Below are 17,391 nucleotides of genomic sequence, written 5' to 3' on the forward strand. Positions count from 1 at the left end.
GGGAGTCCCTCTCATGCTCTGAAAACTCACTGAGGTGGGAGAGTGGCTCCACCTTTTTTAAAGCTGCAGGTTTCCTGTCCTGGAGGCGGAGCCATCTCTCTAAGGTGCTGTCGTAGAGTTAGGAAAATCTGATTACCGGTAAGTGTAATCATCATTTTCATAGCAAAAGTCCCAAAGTCTATTATAAAGTAATTCACAGTATTTATAGCCTAAAAATATCATTGTCATCATGTGTGGAGGAGTGCTCGGAGCTGAATCCGTTTCCTTCCCCCTCTGGCAACTAGGTCCTTTTTCTTCCTTCCAGTGGATCTTTTCCACTGTACTGCCATCCTACTTTGGAGGTCCGGCTCCTTGCCTAACATGCAGGGTAGAAAGCTATTCCTATTGGCTGAACAGAGGATCACTGTTCATTGACCTCGCTGCTTTTTTTTTTTGTTGGGCTACGGAAGGGACATACTGATGCAAACACACGGTGTGCTGTCCGCATTTTTTGTGGACCCATTGAAATGAATGGGTCCGCATCCTATCCACCAAAAAAACAGAGCGGACACGGAAACAAACAACGTTCGTGTGCATGTAGCCTAAGGAGAATGACAAAGTATGACCACCAGCAGCTCATTATGTTGACATTGCTATATACTAACACCTGGTGGCGCCATACCATGTAAGCATATGTCAACTTCACTAGATTTTTCTGTTTATCAGCATCCAAATGGCAGATATTCTTTCTTTTTTTTTTATGATTGATAAATATGAATATGATATTTGATGGTGGGACAATAGACGTGGTTGAAATGGCCGTAGCAGCGTTCACATACTTTTGGGGCATGCATTGTATTTGGAGAGGGTACGACACACACAGAAAAGCACTGCACAGATCTACATATATATATAATCTTTTATTGTAGGTGGTCTCTGGCCACCAGGCACAGGTCTATGATATCTATGATATAATTTACAAATATTACATCCTTCTGTGTGACCTCCTCTTAGGACAGCGGCTCTGCTTTTAGCATGCACATTACTGGCTCATTCCATGGAGTTTGCTTCTAGATACATATTAAGACGGCATCTGGCGTCTCGAGAAAAGACTAGGCAGCAATATTAGCACAGTGTTAAAGGACCGTTTGTCACTCTAGATTTCACTATACGGTCTGTCTCTTACACCTAAGACTGAAAGTCTAAGCTATTCAGATCAATCTTGAAGAAGACATATGGGTAATAGTCTTGGTTGTTCAGTTGTAAACCAGGAATATCCATACCAACCTACGATGGCAAGAAAAGTATGGTCAGTACAAGAAAAAATACCAGTATTACATGTTGATGTAAATTAAAAGGGGTCTTCCGGTTAGAACAAGGTATCCCCTATCCACTAGGTAGGGGATAACTGTTAGATTGCTGGGGTTTCTGAATGCTGGGACCCTCACTGATCATGAGAAAGGGGTTCTGATGTCCACGTTTCAATGGAGCAATGGTCGTGCATGCACGCAACTGCTCAATTCAAAATCTATGGGACTGCCGGAGACAGCTGAGCATTGTACTCTGGTACATCTGGCAGCACCATAGAAATGGCTGGAGCAGCAGTGCGCATGCTCGACCTTGCACACCATTGAAACAGGGGGCCTTACCAGTCTAGCAGTTATCCCCTAGCGCAGTGGTGGCGAACCTATGGCACGGGTTCCAGAGGCGGCATTCAGAGCCCTCTCTGTGGGCACCCGCACCCTGGAAAAAAGTCTACGGTGTACTAATATGCCTAAGGCTACTTTCACACTGGTGTTTTGGCTTTCCCTTTGTGAGATCCGTTCAGGGATCTCACAAGCGGTCCAAAACGGATCTGTTTTGCCCTAATGCATTCTGAATGGAAAAGGATTCGCTCAGAATGTCTCAGTTTGCCTCCGATCGGTCTCCATTCCGCTGCCTGCTTGACGAAACTGAGCCAAACGATCAATGGGGACGGATCCGTTTTCTCTGACACAATCTGGCACAATAGAAAACAGATCCGTCTCCCATTGACTTTCAATGACGGATCCATCATGGCTATGTTACAGATAATACAAACGGATCAGTTTATGACAGATGCATGCCGTTGTATTATTGTAACGGATCCGTTTTTGCAGATCCATGAGAGATTCGCCCAAAACGCGAGTGTGAAAGTAGCTATGAACATCGCAGGCAGCGCACTGAATGTAGGCAGACTGTTAGGCCCCTTTCACACGGGCGAGTTTTCCGTGCGGGTGCGATCCGTGCGGCGAACGTATGGCACCCGCACTAAATCCTGACCCATTCATTTCTATGGGGCTGTGCACATGAGCGATGTTTTTAACGCATCACTTGTGCGTTCAGTTGAAATCGCAGCATGCTCTATATTGTCCGATTTCGACGTGACGCAGGCCCCATAGAAATGAATGGGGTGTGTGAAAATCGGATGGCATCCGCAAGCAAGTATGGATGCCGTGCGATTTGCACGCACGGTTGCTAGGAGACGATCGGGATGGAGACCCAATCATTATTATTTTCCCTTATAACATGGTTATAAGGGAAAATAATAGCATTCTGAATACAGAATGCATAGTAAACCAGCGCTAGAGGGGTTAAAAAAAATATATATATAATTTAACTCACCTTAGTCCACTTGATCGCGAAGCCCGGCATCTCCTTGTGTCTCCTCTGCGCTGAGCGGCTGAACAGGACCTGGGGTGAGCTGCTCCATTAAATATCGCTTAAGGACCTTCGATGACGTCACTCCGGTCATCACATGGTCTTTTACCATGGTGAATCACCATGGTAAAAGATCATGTGACGTACCATGTGATGACTGGAGTGACGTCATCGAAGGTCCTTAACCTGTATTTAATGGAGCAGCTCACCCCAGGTCCTGTTCAGCCGCTCAGCGCAGAGGAGACACAAGGAGATGCCAGCTTCGCGATCAAGTGGACTAAGGTGAGTTAAAATATTTTTTTTATTTTTTTTAACCCCTCTAGCGCTGGTTTACTATGCATTCTGTATTCAGAATGCTATTATTTTCCCTTATAACCATGTTATAAGGGAAAATAATACAATCTTCAGAACATCAATCCCAAGCCCGAACTTCTATGAAGAAGTTCGGGTACCAAACATGCGCGATTTTTCTCACGCGAGTGCAACGCATGACAATGTTTTGCACTCGCGCGGGAAAATCGCGCATTTTCCCGCAACGCACCCGGCTCTTATCCGGGCAAAAAAACTGACGCCCGTGTGAAAGAGGCCTTATAGCTAAATGATGAAGTACATCGAAGACATACTACATTGGACTGTAGTGTTCAGGTTAAAGGGGTTGTCTCACCACTAATGGATTGCAGGGTGGTCTGTAACCATGGAAACGAGCAGTGTATAATGCAATAGAAAAATGAATCCAGCTAGCAAAGGAAGCAATATGGATAATAACAATACATTAGTAAGTGGCTTGTATTCATTTTCTCTACATGATAAATGCCACTTACTGAAATGAGACAACGCCTTTAATTGGCACTTTGCGATAAATAAGTGTTTTTTGGGTTGCAGTTTGGGCACTCGGTCTCTAAAGGTTCACCATCACTGCCCTAGCGGGTGGACAGGGGACAACTGGTTCTAACCATTATACTCCTTTTGAATAATTAAAGAGAAATTCCAGCAGCCACATGAAATCATTCCCACTAACCTAGTCCTATTGTATCATATCATTGTTCTTTCCCTCATGCTAACGTGCTGTTTTGGAGTAGCATAGTCCTGCTATATTGACTGTAGACATCACTATCTGCGGGCAGCAGCTCTGGTAACTGCATCTCTCTCTATGCCTTACACAGGCATCGCATAGATAAATGTGGGCCGATCACATCTATCAGAACCTATGGATATACAGAGCATGCTGGAGAGCCATGGATGCAGGCACATGAGAGGCTGCAGACTGCGCCGTATGCAGCAGCATGCATGTCGCAGGCCATGTGCGAACTGCATCCTTCTGCAGGGAATTGCGGAGATGATTAATGGACAAGAGCCTCACATCATCTACAGGAAGCGGCCTGGAGGAGAGCGAAACAAAACTGCAGACTACACAGGGCTCAGAAGATCTGAGGATGTCACCTTATGGCTTATCTCTACGCTAGGATGGTGCAGAAAGGACAACCCCTTTAAGCCTACACTGACTTTGTGTTTCCTTTTTAGGGTACAGCCGCATGTTCAGGTTTTCTAATGAAGCCCAAATCTGGAGTGGATCATAAAAGCAGAGAAACTACTAAAGGGCATCTGTCGGCACATCATTTGCTATGGAACCATCTCACATGCCAAAAGCGTGTTTGTCAATACATTCTAATTGTGTTTGTCCTATTTCCATCGGTGGCCCCGTTGTGGAGAAATGAGTTTATTTTATGCCAATTAGCCCCTGGGTGCAACAAGGGTGGTGCCGTTGCATCTAGAGGTTCCTTTTCCTTCTCGGCCGCACTCCGACCCCTTTGGCTGACAGGGCCAGGCAGTGAAGACATACTTAAGCCTGACCCTGAAATCACCCGAAGGTTCACGATTGCTCCTTCACTGTTCAGCGCAGGTGCAGTACAGTACAGAAGCTCGATGGCTTCTGTACTGTGCTTCGCCAAACAGTGAAGCGAACAAGCAAATGCTAGACTTCAGGGTCAGGCGTGAGTGCGTCTTTACTGACTGTCAGTCAAAGTGGCAGCTGCGTGGCCAGGAACAAAAGAAGCAGAGCCTTGAGTGCAACAGCACCACCCTGGTTGCACCCAGGGGCTAATTAGCATAAAATAAAAAGCCTTATTACTCCACAACGGGGCCACCGATGGAAATAGGACAAACACTGTTAGAATGTATTGACAAGCACGCATCTGGCATGTAAGATAGTTTAATAGCGAGCTATGTGCTCACTGGTTCCCAGATATTACTTCTCTGTTTTTGAATCCACTCCTGGTTTTGGCTTCAAAAACAGCATCCAAGAACCTGAGTGTGTGACCAAACCCTTATGGGAAGCATGATGAGAGTGGCTACGTGTTGCCTGTGCTTTGTACATACATCCTTCATGTTTGCAGCTGCTGCCTCATCCAGGTGTCTGAATATGGCATTCAACACATCTCGTAGTCTTTTCATAGACTTCTTGTAGGGGTGCAGAATCACTGCCTGGAAGTTCACTGGCAAGCCGTACCTAAGATAGAAAGGATATTAACTGCGCGGTATAAAATGTTTTGGCAATCTTTAAATAATAAATGTCTAAACTACTAATACTACTGGCTCCAGGGACCATGAGACCACGTCCAATGAAAATTGCAACAAAAAACTGAGATTTTCTAAGATCAATATACCCTAGAATGATCACGAGAAATTTAGAATGTGGCCAGTAGGGGGTGCTAATGCACACTTCGCATAGGCGTCTCTTCAGATCACACACACTCCACATGTGCCTATTTACAGGTCTTGTGCTGTGTTCACATCAGATTTTTGACCTACGTTTAACATATACACATCCCTCAAGATACAATGGCCTTAGGATACAATATTTTCAACATACAATGCCTAAGACTCAGATCCAACCAATCATTTTCTCTTATCTCGGATGACATTTTGGGGCTTTGGAACCAATTACTCAACTTACCATGGTTTCAACATACAACAGTCATCCCGGAACCAATTAATATTGTAACTTGAGGGACCACTGTACATTAAACGGATGCATAAGACCAGGGATCAGCAACCTCTGGAACTCGAGCTGTTTTGAAACTACAACTCCCAGCATGCTCCATTCACTTCGATGGGAGATACAAGAACAGCCAAGCAAGCGTGCATGCTGGGAGTTGTATTTTCACAGCAGCTGGAGTGCCGAAGGTTGCTGACCCCTGCATTAGACGGTCCCATACAGTGGCATCCGTCACAATACAGTTCCATTGTAAAAAAAAAAAAAAACATACATACTTTTGCTAAACTCTGCAGGATTGAAAAGCGTAGTGTATTATGCTTTTGCATCTTATTTTTTCCCAAAGTATATGTTAAATGTCGGACAAAAAGTGAACAGCCCCTTACTTGCATTAGTCTGGCTGGACTTTACACAGTATCTTGACCAAGCTCCTCTTCTGCTTCAGGGTGCAGGTGCTAGAAAGTGCTTGATCCTCTCTAGGCCCTGTGCCAGTTTGCAAGCATCACCCACCTCTACTTGCTAGCTAGCTATCACCCAGAAGTTGTCTGGTTTCCATTTTATTTACAGAGCACACTTTATGCTGCCTTCCTGCATCCTCCTAGAGGGGTCCACAGTTCTACACTGTATAACCCAGAGGTTGTATGTGGCCATATTATGCCTGTGTGCATGAGCCCTTCTTCACAGACATGCCTCGCACTTCTAGGGGCACCATTCCACCTAGGAGGAACTATTCTCACAAACTGGAACAACTACTCACCTTAGAACAGACTCCACGAAAACTCGCAAGGCTTTTATGTGAATCCAGGCAATGAATGCTTCACTGAAGTTTACTTTCAACCAGCGCAGGAGAGGCCCCTGTAGGATAAAACAGTACAGATTAACTTTTTATAGGAGAACACAATACTTTCTCTACATGCATCATATGTACTGAACGTTTTTCATGGACGTTCCCGCGACAGGTGGTAGGAGATCGGTGAGACTGGCAACACGTGGTTTGATCTGACATGTCTTCCGTTTGGATCAAATGACGTCTGTGTTGTTTCTGGTGCTTGCCACATCTTCTTTCCCAGGTGTGGCTATTATGGTCATTTAACCTTCTCTATTTATTGTTGTTTCTCCCACTGTGCTATGCGGTTTATAGCTTCTGTTTGAGTTGTGGATTGCTGGTGTGTGGATCTCGGCTGAGTTCCTGGTGCTGCCGTAGCCCCTTGAAGTTAAGTGTTTTCTTTCCCTTTTGTATTTTGTTTGGGCTATTTTGTGTGTTGCATTTCCCTGTCATTTGTATTAAGGCCTGAGGGAGACTCCTGTTTGTCCTTCTTGGAGGAACAGGTTGTCTCAGTCCTGACATTAGTACCAGGGTCCTATAGGGTGAGTTAGGACATTAGGTATTTCTGTGTATGAATTCACCTACCTCTGGGGTCAGTTCATACTGGTAGTTAGTCAGGACTTTGATTAGGATTTTACTAGGTGTCTTACTCCCTCACCCCTTTCCCTCCTATGTTCGGTATGGTGTTTCCCTCCCATACCCGAACGTGATGTTATTATTTACTTTCTGTGGTGTAACCCTTTCAACCATTCCATTATATGAATCATGAACCCCTCCATCAAAGGTTTTAATAGAAATACATATGGAGTTTGAAGTTACAGTTTCTCTTAAAGTGAATGTCCACCTTTTAGGATCATGTCACTTTATATACAACATGTTGTGCCGGTTTATTTCTTAATATATCTTTATATTGAAATAGAAGCTCTATTTTTTCTGAAATAAAGCTCTAAATAGAAAATTCTTGCTCTATGAAGCCACCACTAGAAAGAGCTTGGGAGCTTCTGTTTTATTACTGAGCTTATAGGAGCCGTATAATTGTGTATACTGTAAGCTCCCCCTAGTGGTAGCTTTAGGCAGCCAGAATATTACCAGATTAATTCTTGGTTATACAGGAGATTTGGAGCTCTTTTTCTGAAAATGAAGCACCAAGCCTTGTACAGACATATTGTATAGAATATTACAAATTAAAGTCATGGGCTAAAGTTCTATGACTCGTATTATTTTTGCAAATGAAACCCTTATTTCCAAAGTGCCTATGATAAGGCTAGAAAATTACCTGACTTCATTGAATAAGGACATAGGGGGTCATTTATTAAGACCGTCGTTTTAGACGCCAGTCCTAATATCCCCTATTCCTGGCGATGGATTCATCAGAGTTTTATCCCTGAGCTCATATGTGCCACTTTGGACAGAGACAACACTTTCGTTCTGTACATTACCACAATAGATTTTGAACAAAAAAATTTAGATGCCGTTGAAGTTCAGACTTTCAGCTTTAAAGGGGTTGTCCAAGTTATATTTATTGATGACCTATCCTCAGGATAGGTCATCAATATCAGATCGTGGGAGTCCGACACCCGGCACCCCCTCCGATCAGCTGTTTGAAGAGAAGGCGTGCGCGGTGTCAGCGCTGCCTCCTCTTCACTGTTTACCTTCTAGCCGTTGCATCTGCAGTGGTGAGCAGGTGGAATTACATCAATAGGTCATCAATAAATATAACTTGGACAACCCCTATATAACTTGGACATTCAGTGATTGCATAAAAATGTAAGGAACTAAAGCATTTTTTAAACCCAATCTGTTCATTTCAGAGGCTCAAAAGTAATTGGACAAATTACATTATTGTAAATAAAATGTTAATTTCTAATACTTGTTTGAAAACTCTTTGTTGGCAGTGACTGCCTAAAGGCTTGAACTCATGGACATTACCAGGCGCTGTGTTTCCTCCTTTGCTCTGCTAGGCCTTTACTGCAGCTGTTTTCAGTTGCTGTTTGTCTGTGGCCTTTCTGTCTGAAGTTTATTCTTTAACAAGTGAAATGCTCTATTGGGTTCAGATCCGGAGACTGACTCGGCCATTCAGGAATATTCCACTTCTTTGCTTTAATAAACTCCTGGGTTGCTTTGGCTTTGTGTTTTGGGTCCATCTGTATTATGAAATGCAGACCAATCAGTTTGGCTGTATTTGAACACACAGTATGTCTCTGAAAACCCCAGAATTCATCCGGCTGCTTCTGTCCTGTGTCACATCATCAATAAACACTATGAACCCAGTGCCACTGGCAGCCATGCATGCCCGAACCATCACACTGCCTCCGCCATGTTTTATAGATGATGTGGTATGCTTTGGATCATGAGCATACTTTTTTCCATCATTCTGGTACAGGTTGGTCTTGGTTTTATCTGTCCAAAGAATGTGTGCTTTTTTTTTTTTTTTTTTTTTTTTTTTTTTTTTTTTAGCAAAGTCCAATCTAGCCTTCTTATTCTTGAGGCTGATGAGTGGCTTGCACCGTGCAGTGGACCCTCTGTATTTACTTTCATGCAGTCCTCTCTTTATGGTAGATTTGGATATTGATACACCTATATCCTGGAGAGTGTTCACTTGGTCGGCTGTTGTGAAGGGGTTTCTCTTCACCATGGTAATTATTCTGCGGTCATCCACCACTGTTTTCTTCCGTGGGCGTCCAGGTCTTTTTGCATTGTTGAGGTCACCAGTGCTTTCTTTCTTTCTCAGGATATACCAAACTGTAGATTTTGCCACTCCTAATAGTGTAGCAATTTCTCGGATGGTTTTTTTCTGTTTTCGCAGATGAAGGGTGGCTTGTTTCACCTGCATGGAGAGCTCCTTTCACCGCATGTTTAAAATGCAAGCACCACACTTCAAATCAACTCCAGGCCTTTTATGTGCTTAATTGAGAATGAAATAATGACACATGTAAAGGAGCTGAAACTCCTAAACCCATCATACACTTTTTTTGTGGATCCCCTCAAATGAAAGCTAAAAGTCTGGACTCTATGTCCATGTCCATTATATAACTATAACTTGAATATGTTTTAGTAAACAGGTAATAAAACAAAATTTGTGTCAGTGTCCAAATATATATGGACCTAATTGTAGGACAGCGTTTCTATGTGTTCAAACTTCTTGAATGTCGTATTAAAGACTTACATACTGCTGCTTCTTATCTGCCTCCAGTTTAATCATTTCGTCTTTTTCTGACTGCATTTCTTTCTCATTGAAGTAAAACTCCCGAACTATGAACCTAAAATGTACAGAAATGTCATTGTTACTCAGTACAGTACATGAAGGCAGGCAGCGCTTATCTGTCTAAAGCTATGTTCTCACTGCACATTCTCCCAACATATACCCCAAATGTATGGCCCGGACTCACGTAGCTGTGTGCCATAAAGTTCTATATGTCATAAATTGTATATCTCTACGTTTGACTGCCATTGTGGAGACTGTTCATAGAAGCTTTTGAAGACCCAACACCCCTCCATGTCCTACAAGTTTCCCATAATCCAGAAAGGAACGCCTGCTAATTATACACTGATACATCCTGCCGCATAGGTAACTGTAGGAAAGCTGTGTGACCATCAACCCCGGTCTTTCAGAAACAGATGTAAAATAATTGAAAAAGGAAATTACCTATATTTTTTGCTCTTTGATATTTTATATGTATTATATACATTTCAGTTTTATTGCAGCCCAATGGGACAACAATGGAGGTTGCAGTTGCAACTTTGGCCGACATGTTCAAGCCCACTGTCTACACAGCTATAGAGAAGTATTAGAAAGTGGTGACCTGGTGTAATGATGTCTTCTTAAAGAGGATGTGCAGGCTCTGGATATTGATCACCTGTAATCAGATTGATGAGGATCCAACATCCAGCACCCTATCCGATTGGCTGTTCTCAACAGCCGCCAGCGCCGACAAAAACATAGTGGACTGAACCGGAAGCAGAAAGCTCAATACACCACGTAGTGGTTTTCGGACTATGAAATTGAATATATTTTATAATGTATACAGATTCTTACAGAGCCTGCCATCATTATATACAAAGGCATGTGAAGTCATTGCCTGTAGGTGGAGGGTGAAAACATGGGTAGCATTTGGTGTGTCAAGGCATGGCACCTTGCACTACTGAAGGGGGTGCTACTGGCTCTAGCAGTTATGTTACACGATGCTTGAGGCCCTGATCCCACATTTTATATAGGCAGCAGTCTGGCTATGTAATTTGGGCAACTTAAAGAGGACCTGTCACAGAACTAAAACCTCTCCTAGAAGCCCCCATTTGCCCACAGTTGGTGATGTTACTTCCGTTGCCTGTTATCAGTGAATTGTCAGGTAAGTAATCACCAAGTGCCTAAACCATAAAAGGGTGGGCATCGATAGATTGTAGAAGGGCCTCCTGGCCTCTTCTGTGACCCTCTCATTTGTATGGTCCATTTGACTACAGTGATATGTACAACTCTTACTTGTTTTCCCGAGCTTTAGCTTTAAATTCATCGATCACTTTTCTGAACAGGGTGACTGTAAATAATCCTCCTTCTGAGTCCTCTGCGATCATCCTGCAAAGAAGCAACCAGACAACACAATAAACAAGGGTGCCCGTTCATGCCAGTCCCTGCCGACCGGGAGTGACACTGCCCTGCTTGTCTCTACAGCCGTTGGTGTCACTAAATATGTCCCTTCTCTGAATTTATCAGTGGTTCCTGGATTATGTATCCATTAATTTTCTCCTGTCTATTCCAATAGGTCTACTATCTGTCTTCTGTCGTTCTTGTTTGGGTATGGTTTTGTTTTGTATCGGTTGTGTATTATCAGTGAACGGTTGCATCAGTGCTCTCTAGAGCAGGGTGACTCCTGTCTCACCCGCTGTGGGCTTCTTGTCTCTCATCTGTGATTCCCTTGTGCGTTTTCTATTCCTCTTCTTCTGGTGGGCACCTGGAATAGCCCCACCCTCTTTCAGGTTACCCTTTAGGCTCAGGTGATTCTATGGGGTCTCTATATCACTTGCCCTCTTCTCTAGCAATTTCCACAGTCTAGACCAGTGATGGCTAACCTTGGCACTCCAGCTGTGGTGAAACTACGACTCCCAGCATGCTCCATTTATTTCTATAGAGTTCTGACAGCAGCCAAGCAAGAGGGGGCATCTTGGGAGTTGTAGTTTTACCACAGCTGGAGTGCCAAGGTTAGCCATCACTGGTCTAGACCCAATCTGCAGTACTTCCCTTCTGGGGAAGGCCCTGAACTAATAGTTTTGCCCTCTTTTGGTCATGATGCCCAAGGACGTTCATCCCTGTCGTCATACGAAGGTGGAATGGTAGCCAACTGCTACCTAGTCAACTAAGGGAAATCACTATGTGCCCGCCAACTTAAACGTATTCCTATCTAAGACATTGATGTGATCGCTAGGATGTGCCACAGATATCAGATAGGTGCGGATCCCACCTCGGAGACCTGCTACTATTTTCAGAACAGGGCCTCAAAGTGAAGGAGTGTGCACCATGCATGCACGGCTTGCTCTCTATTCACTGCTATAGGACTTCTGAAAATAGCCAAGCGAGCACACTCTGCTATTATCAGGACTCCCATAATGGTGAACAGAGGGTAACCGCTCATGCTCGGCTGTTCTCCCTTAACTTTGAGAGGCTCCACCTGTAGATAGGAGTGGGTCCCAGAGGTGTGACCTGCACCTATCTGACATTGATGGCATATCCTAGCGATATGTCACTAGTGACGAAAATGGGGATACCCCTTTAAAATACAGCAACCATATTAATAGAACTATAAGGGGCAGTACAACATATACAATAAAGTCCTAAGCTGAAGAGAAGTTAAAGGCATACTTGCCAACTCTCCAAGAAAAAGAGAAGACTTTCCAGATGGGCTAGCAAATCTCTCATGCAGTCTTCCATGAGCTTTACCTGTATGAGATGCTGCAGCCCTAGCACCCATACATGCTCTGAGGGGGGTGTGATGTATCATGAAAGGGGATGCAGCCTACATATCAAAGCAGCAAGGTCTTCAAAAAGAGGTGTTTTCATGCGCAAACATTTTGGAGACGTGCTATACATGCTGCACTCTGCATTGTCCTGCAGGCCAACTTAAAAAAGCAAGACACAGCAGTATAACAGTTCTGCCATGGGGATGAAAGCAGATCCACCATCTTAGAGCAGGTCCCACATGTACGTTTGTCAAGTCCTCCAACCATTCTAGTCACCCAAGTCCCACATCAAACAAAATTTATGTTTCCTCGTTCAGTTACCCTTCCCCCCTGATCTGAATTGCCAACCATTTTTACCCACTGAATCTTACTTGGTTGATCGAGGTACAACCATATCGGACAGTGATTCATAGGTCTTTTGCCAAGCGGTATAACTGGTCCTGTATGTGGAAAAATATAAAAGAATTATGGACCAGATGTAGAGTGAGGACCACGTGCTATCATTCGTTCGTTCAGTACTAGTAAAACACATTATGCCTCCATAATCCCTCTTACTGAGGTTGAGTCCACACCATGATGCAGAGTTCACACAGCTGGTACACATGTTTAGTGGATCGGTGGTTGACGGACACAACGGCACCACGGCCAAGTGAATGTAGCCTTCTAGATGCCATGAAAAGTTATAGAATTCTCCAATAACCTTTCTGTACCAATTCCTGGCAGTTTCAAGGTCTCTGCCTATAGTAATTGAATTGAAACCTTTAATATTAATTTCCGGAAAATGAAAATCTGTCCTGGTGATGTAACAGACACACAGGCATACGGCTCGGTATAAGTGTCCTGTAACCTTAAAGGGGTTGGTCACTTTCTGGCTACTGTTGACCAGTGTATATGTAAGATGACTATATAACACCTACTGATATAGTATGTGTTGATATTCTGCTCTATATTTCATGAGGTATGTCCCCTTGGTAACCAAGTCTTTTGTGCTGTCCACACGGAGGTCCTGTCCATAAAATGGCTGCTGATGGAGGTTCATGTGACCAGGCAAAAATAACTCCAGACATAGCACACAGCCTTCTCCATTCAGATACACTGCACCTGCCATCTGCACTTGTTCCACGTGTTGGTAGTTTATTGCGGGTGCAGTGCGTGTGAATAGAGAAGGCGGAGTAATGTATCTGGTCACATGACCCTCTATCAGCAGCCATCTTCTGGACAGGCCTCAATGCGGACAGTACAGAAGATTTGCCCAACACGGGCGCATGGCTTATGAAATATTGAAAACAGCACAGAATATCCACAAAGGCTATATTAGTGCTATATCGTCATCTTACACACACGTTGATCAACAGTAGCCAAGAAGTGGACAACCCCTTTAACAAACCATGCGCCTGTGTGTCAGCCCCATGTCACTTTAATCCTAGTAAACAATTAAAGGGGTTGTTGAGCCTTTTTCACGTAATGGCCTATCCTCAAGATAGGCCATCACTGGCTGATTGGCGGGGCTCTGGCACCCCGCAACTCAGCCGATCAGCTGTTCTGTGTAGCTACGTTGTTGGAAGTCGGCAAAGGTACTACACTCCACCGCCAACATTGTAGTGGACAGCGCTCATCAACGCAGGGATGGTCCGACTGACTTTAATGAGAGAAGTGCTGCACTAATGAGCTCCATCCACTGACTATCCTGAGGATAGGCCTCCAATATTAAAATCTTGGACAACTCCCCTGCTCCTGATGCAGCCTGCTATAAGTGTATTTTCTGCTTACTTTGGGACAACCACCAGAAGTGTGATGAGATATTCTGAGTTCAGCACAAAGTCTTCTTTATTCACAATGTCAGCTAAGGTTCTGGTCAGTAAGTTGCCCCTGTGGAATAAAGGAGAGGTCTATTACTGAATACTCTGAGGGAGAGTTATCAAACTGGTGTAAAATAGAATTGACTTAGTTGCCCATAGCAACCAATTAGAATCCACCTTTCATTTTTCGTGTGAAATGAAAGGTGGAATCTGATTGGTTGCCATGGGCAACCAAGCCAGTTCTACTTTACACCAGTTTGATAAATCTCCCCCTGTGCAGTCATTTTTATTATGGGCATATAAAGGAGACACAGGCAAACAATTGGTTTAAACATGTATTGTCCCCACACATGATTTTGACACTGGCATTTTTTTTTACCAGTAAAAAAATGCCCTAATAAGTGCATGATTTTTTTTTTCTTACACTTTTTTGTGGTGAACTTTGTGCGTATATTTGCATGCAATGTACCTTACCACTAGCCTTTTCTTCATGGCAATTTTTCCCCTATAGAGAAGGTGATGTGAAAAGGCCTGAAAAAAAAACGCAGAGCACTACAGCCTTAAAGGGGTGGTCTCATCACAGACAATGGGGGCATATCGCTAGGATATGCCCCCATTGTCTTATAGGTGCGGGTCCCACACCTATATCGAGAATGGAGCCCCGAAAGTGGTGGAGGACACACTGCGCACAGGTGCAGCCGCCCTCCATTTATTTTCTATGGGGCCGCTGAAAATAGCCAGGCTCATAGAAGTGAATGGGAGTGTTGGCCGGTCATGTGCGGTGCGCTCCCTTTCACTTCTATTGACCCGCACCTATTAGACAATGGGGGCATATCCTAGTGATATGCCTCCATTGCCTGTGATGAGACAACCTCTTTAAAAAAATATTTTTTATCAAATGTCCACAGCATGACCATGAAACAAAAGATTTACTCTTACCTGCTCTATGCCACTCCGGTTCTCCGCTCTCCGTTCCCACCACTTAACATCCAGCTTAGTCACATGCACTGCTCCAGCCAATGACTGGATTCAGAGGTGGAATTTTTTAATGGCGCTTTTCTGCAATTTTGCAGGGCTTTTTTGCACCTGTGTTTTTTGGTGCATTTTTTTGCGGTAAAAACACCAAGTTTCAGATGTTAGCTGAAGGACTATAGGAAATATAAAATGCAGGACACACACGTTTCTGTTCTCCTGACATTTATGTTCATTAGCTTGTTTTTGTTTTGTTTTTTTGTCTTTCTGGATTCTTCTAAAAAAACAGCTCTGTTTTTTTCAGGCATTTCTCTCTTCACCTTCTCTATAGGAGAAAAACACCATGAAGAAGTCGCTAGTGGTAATACACCTTGGGGAGATGTACTAAGACTGGCATTGCAAACACCATCCTTAGCATGAAGGCCTCTTAATAAACTTGGCACCTTGCCAGGAAGTTAATGCGCCAGATTTGCTATGAGCTGGTGTTGATTTGAACTATCATTTGTGCTGCTTTCTGTCGTAAATTATAGTACATCTGGCAAAAAAGCATTGCAAAATCCCAGCAAGAAATGCAGGTGGTAAAAAACTGGTCTTTTATGGACTTTTATTGACTTTCCTAAAAAGAAAGACATCTGAGCTAAATTACCACCCTGAACCTCTACAAAGTGGTCACATAAAACACTACTTGCTGAAAAGCCCACTCTCCAGCCTTGGGAACCAGGGTCAGATCTTCATCTCTTCACCACTTGGAGTTTTGGTGGATGTGTGTTGGTGTACATCGAAAGGTGCAATACATAGTGAATGTACATACAGTCCTGATCAAAAGTTTAAAGGGACACTGACAGGCCGAATAAGCATAATTAGATGTATATATGTATGCACGGGTCTTCTATTGTGTATTAAAAACATATAAGTCTAACCCCTGTCCACCTTATGAAGACTGTAAAATGATGTTTTATAACCTGATAGAATTGCTCGTCTTTCTGCCCAAGGGGCGGCGTTTCAGCTTTACTTCTGCCCAGGCAGCCGCCCCCCAACCGCCATTTTGAAGCGCCGCCCAGCTCATCAATATTCACTTCGCTGGGCGGCTTCTGCGCTGCTCAGAAAAGTGTCCGGCACAGGCGCAGAACACAGAGACTGAAGCGGCCTCAAAGAAGCAGAGGGGACGCAGGCGCGATGTGATCCCGGCCAGTGAGGGTGCCGGGCGCATGCGCTGAAGCTCAAATGGAGTCCGATGCCCATAGCTTTGTATTGAGCATGCGCCAGATCTCAGAACGTCGGGGACAGCAGAAGCCGTCCAGCGGACGGATCTCAATTGGATTTAGATCAGGGGAACACACAGGATGGGCCAAAAGAGTGATGTTATTCTCCTGGAAGAAGTCCCTTGCCCTGCGGGAATTGTGTACTGTAGCGTTGTCCTGTTGAAAAACCCAGTCGTTACCACACAGACGAGGGCCCTCAGTCATGAGGAATGCTCTCTGCAACATCTGGACATAGCCAGCAGCCGTTTGATGCCCCTGCACTTCCTGAAGCTCCATTGTTCCACTGAAGGATGTTGAAGCTCTACTTGGAACCTTGTTAAGATCCAACAATGTAAAATATGATTTTTTGCAATTTTTCAAGTGGTCTTAAACTTTTGATCAGGACTGTATGTATGCATGTATGTAGTGAGCATACAGTAGACAGTATGTGTGTGTATATGTATCTATACTTAGAAATAAAACAAGTTTACCATCCATTCTGTAGTATAGTGGGTGACACAACTAGTTCTCCACATACACAAGCACAGCCGATCATGGACCTCTGAAATGCCTCTTGCTAAGAAAGAGAATATAGGAAACTCTTTTCTTGCCAGTTTCTCAGTAAAATATACTTCTAGTGATGAAGAAGTGAAGAAGTTTTCAGAAATGAATAGTACAGGTGAATATAGGAAACTTTGTAATATATCTTATTAAAGAATTATGCTTCCTCCTGGGCTTCTCAAACTGCTTTCCAGCTCTTTCCCTTTACTCAGCCCCTTATATCTCTATGAGCTCAGCATGACGTACAAACGTCTATGGAGAGGGGAGGAGGCCGCTGCAGTTTGTGTGTCTCTCATCCAATAGCCTCCTCCTCCATACAGGGGTGGATTGGCCATAGACCTTCCAGGGAAATTTCCTGGTGGGTCGATGCCCAGGGGGCCACTTGGGCCCTCC

General features: G+C 43.9%; 1 protein-coding gene across 1 annotated transcript in view; it reads right to left on the minus strand.

The window, feature by feature from the left end:
- Positions 1 to 880: 880 nt before the first annotated feature.
- The window catches only part of ATP6V1C2 (ATPase H+ transporting V1 subunit C2), a 43,664-nt gene continuing 27,153 nt past the window's right edge, over positions 881 to 17,391 (minus strand). Inside the window, exons 7-13 of the mRNA XM_044290780.1 lie at positions 14,196 to 14,294; positions 12,797 to 12,865; positions 10,954 to 11,046; positions 9,643 to 9,736; positions 6,408 to 6,505; positions 5,035 to 5,164; positions 881 to 1,266 (exon numbers count right to left, since the gene is read on the minus strand). Coding sequence (XP_044146715.1) covers positions 1,168 to 1,266; positions 5,035 to 5,164; positions 6,408 to 6,505; positions 9,643 to 9,736; positions 10,954 to 11,046; positions 12,797 to 12,865; positions 14,196 to 14,294 — 682 coding nt within the window. The 3' untranslated portion in view covers positions 881 to 1,167. The remainder of the gene's footprint in view (positions 1,267 to 5,034; positions 5,165 to 6,407; positions 6,506 to 9,642; positions 9,737 to 10,953; positions 11,047 to 12,796; positions 12,866 to 14,195; positions 14,295 to 17,391) is intronic.

This window comes from Bufo gargarizans, chromosome 4 (genome assembly GCF_014858855.1).
Source record: "Bufo gargarizans isolate SCDJY-AF-19 chromosome 4, ASM1485885v1, whole genome shotgun sequence".
Lineage (NCBI taxonomy): Eukaryota > Metazoa > Chordata > Amphibia > Anura > Bufonidae > Bufo > Bufo gargarizans.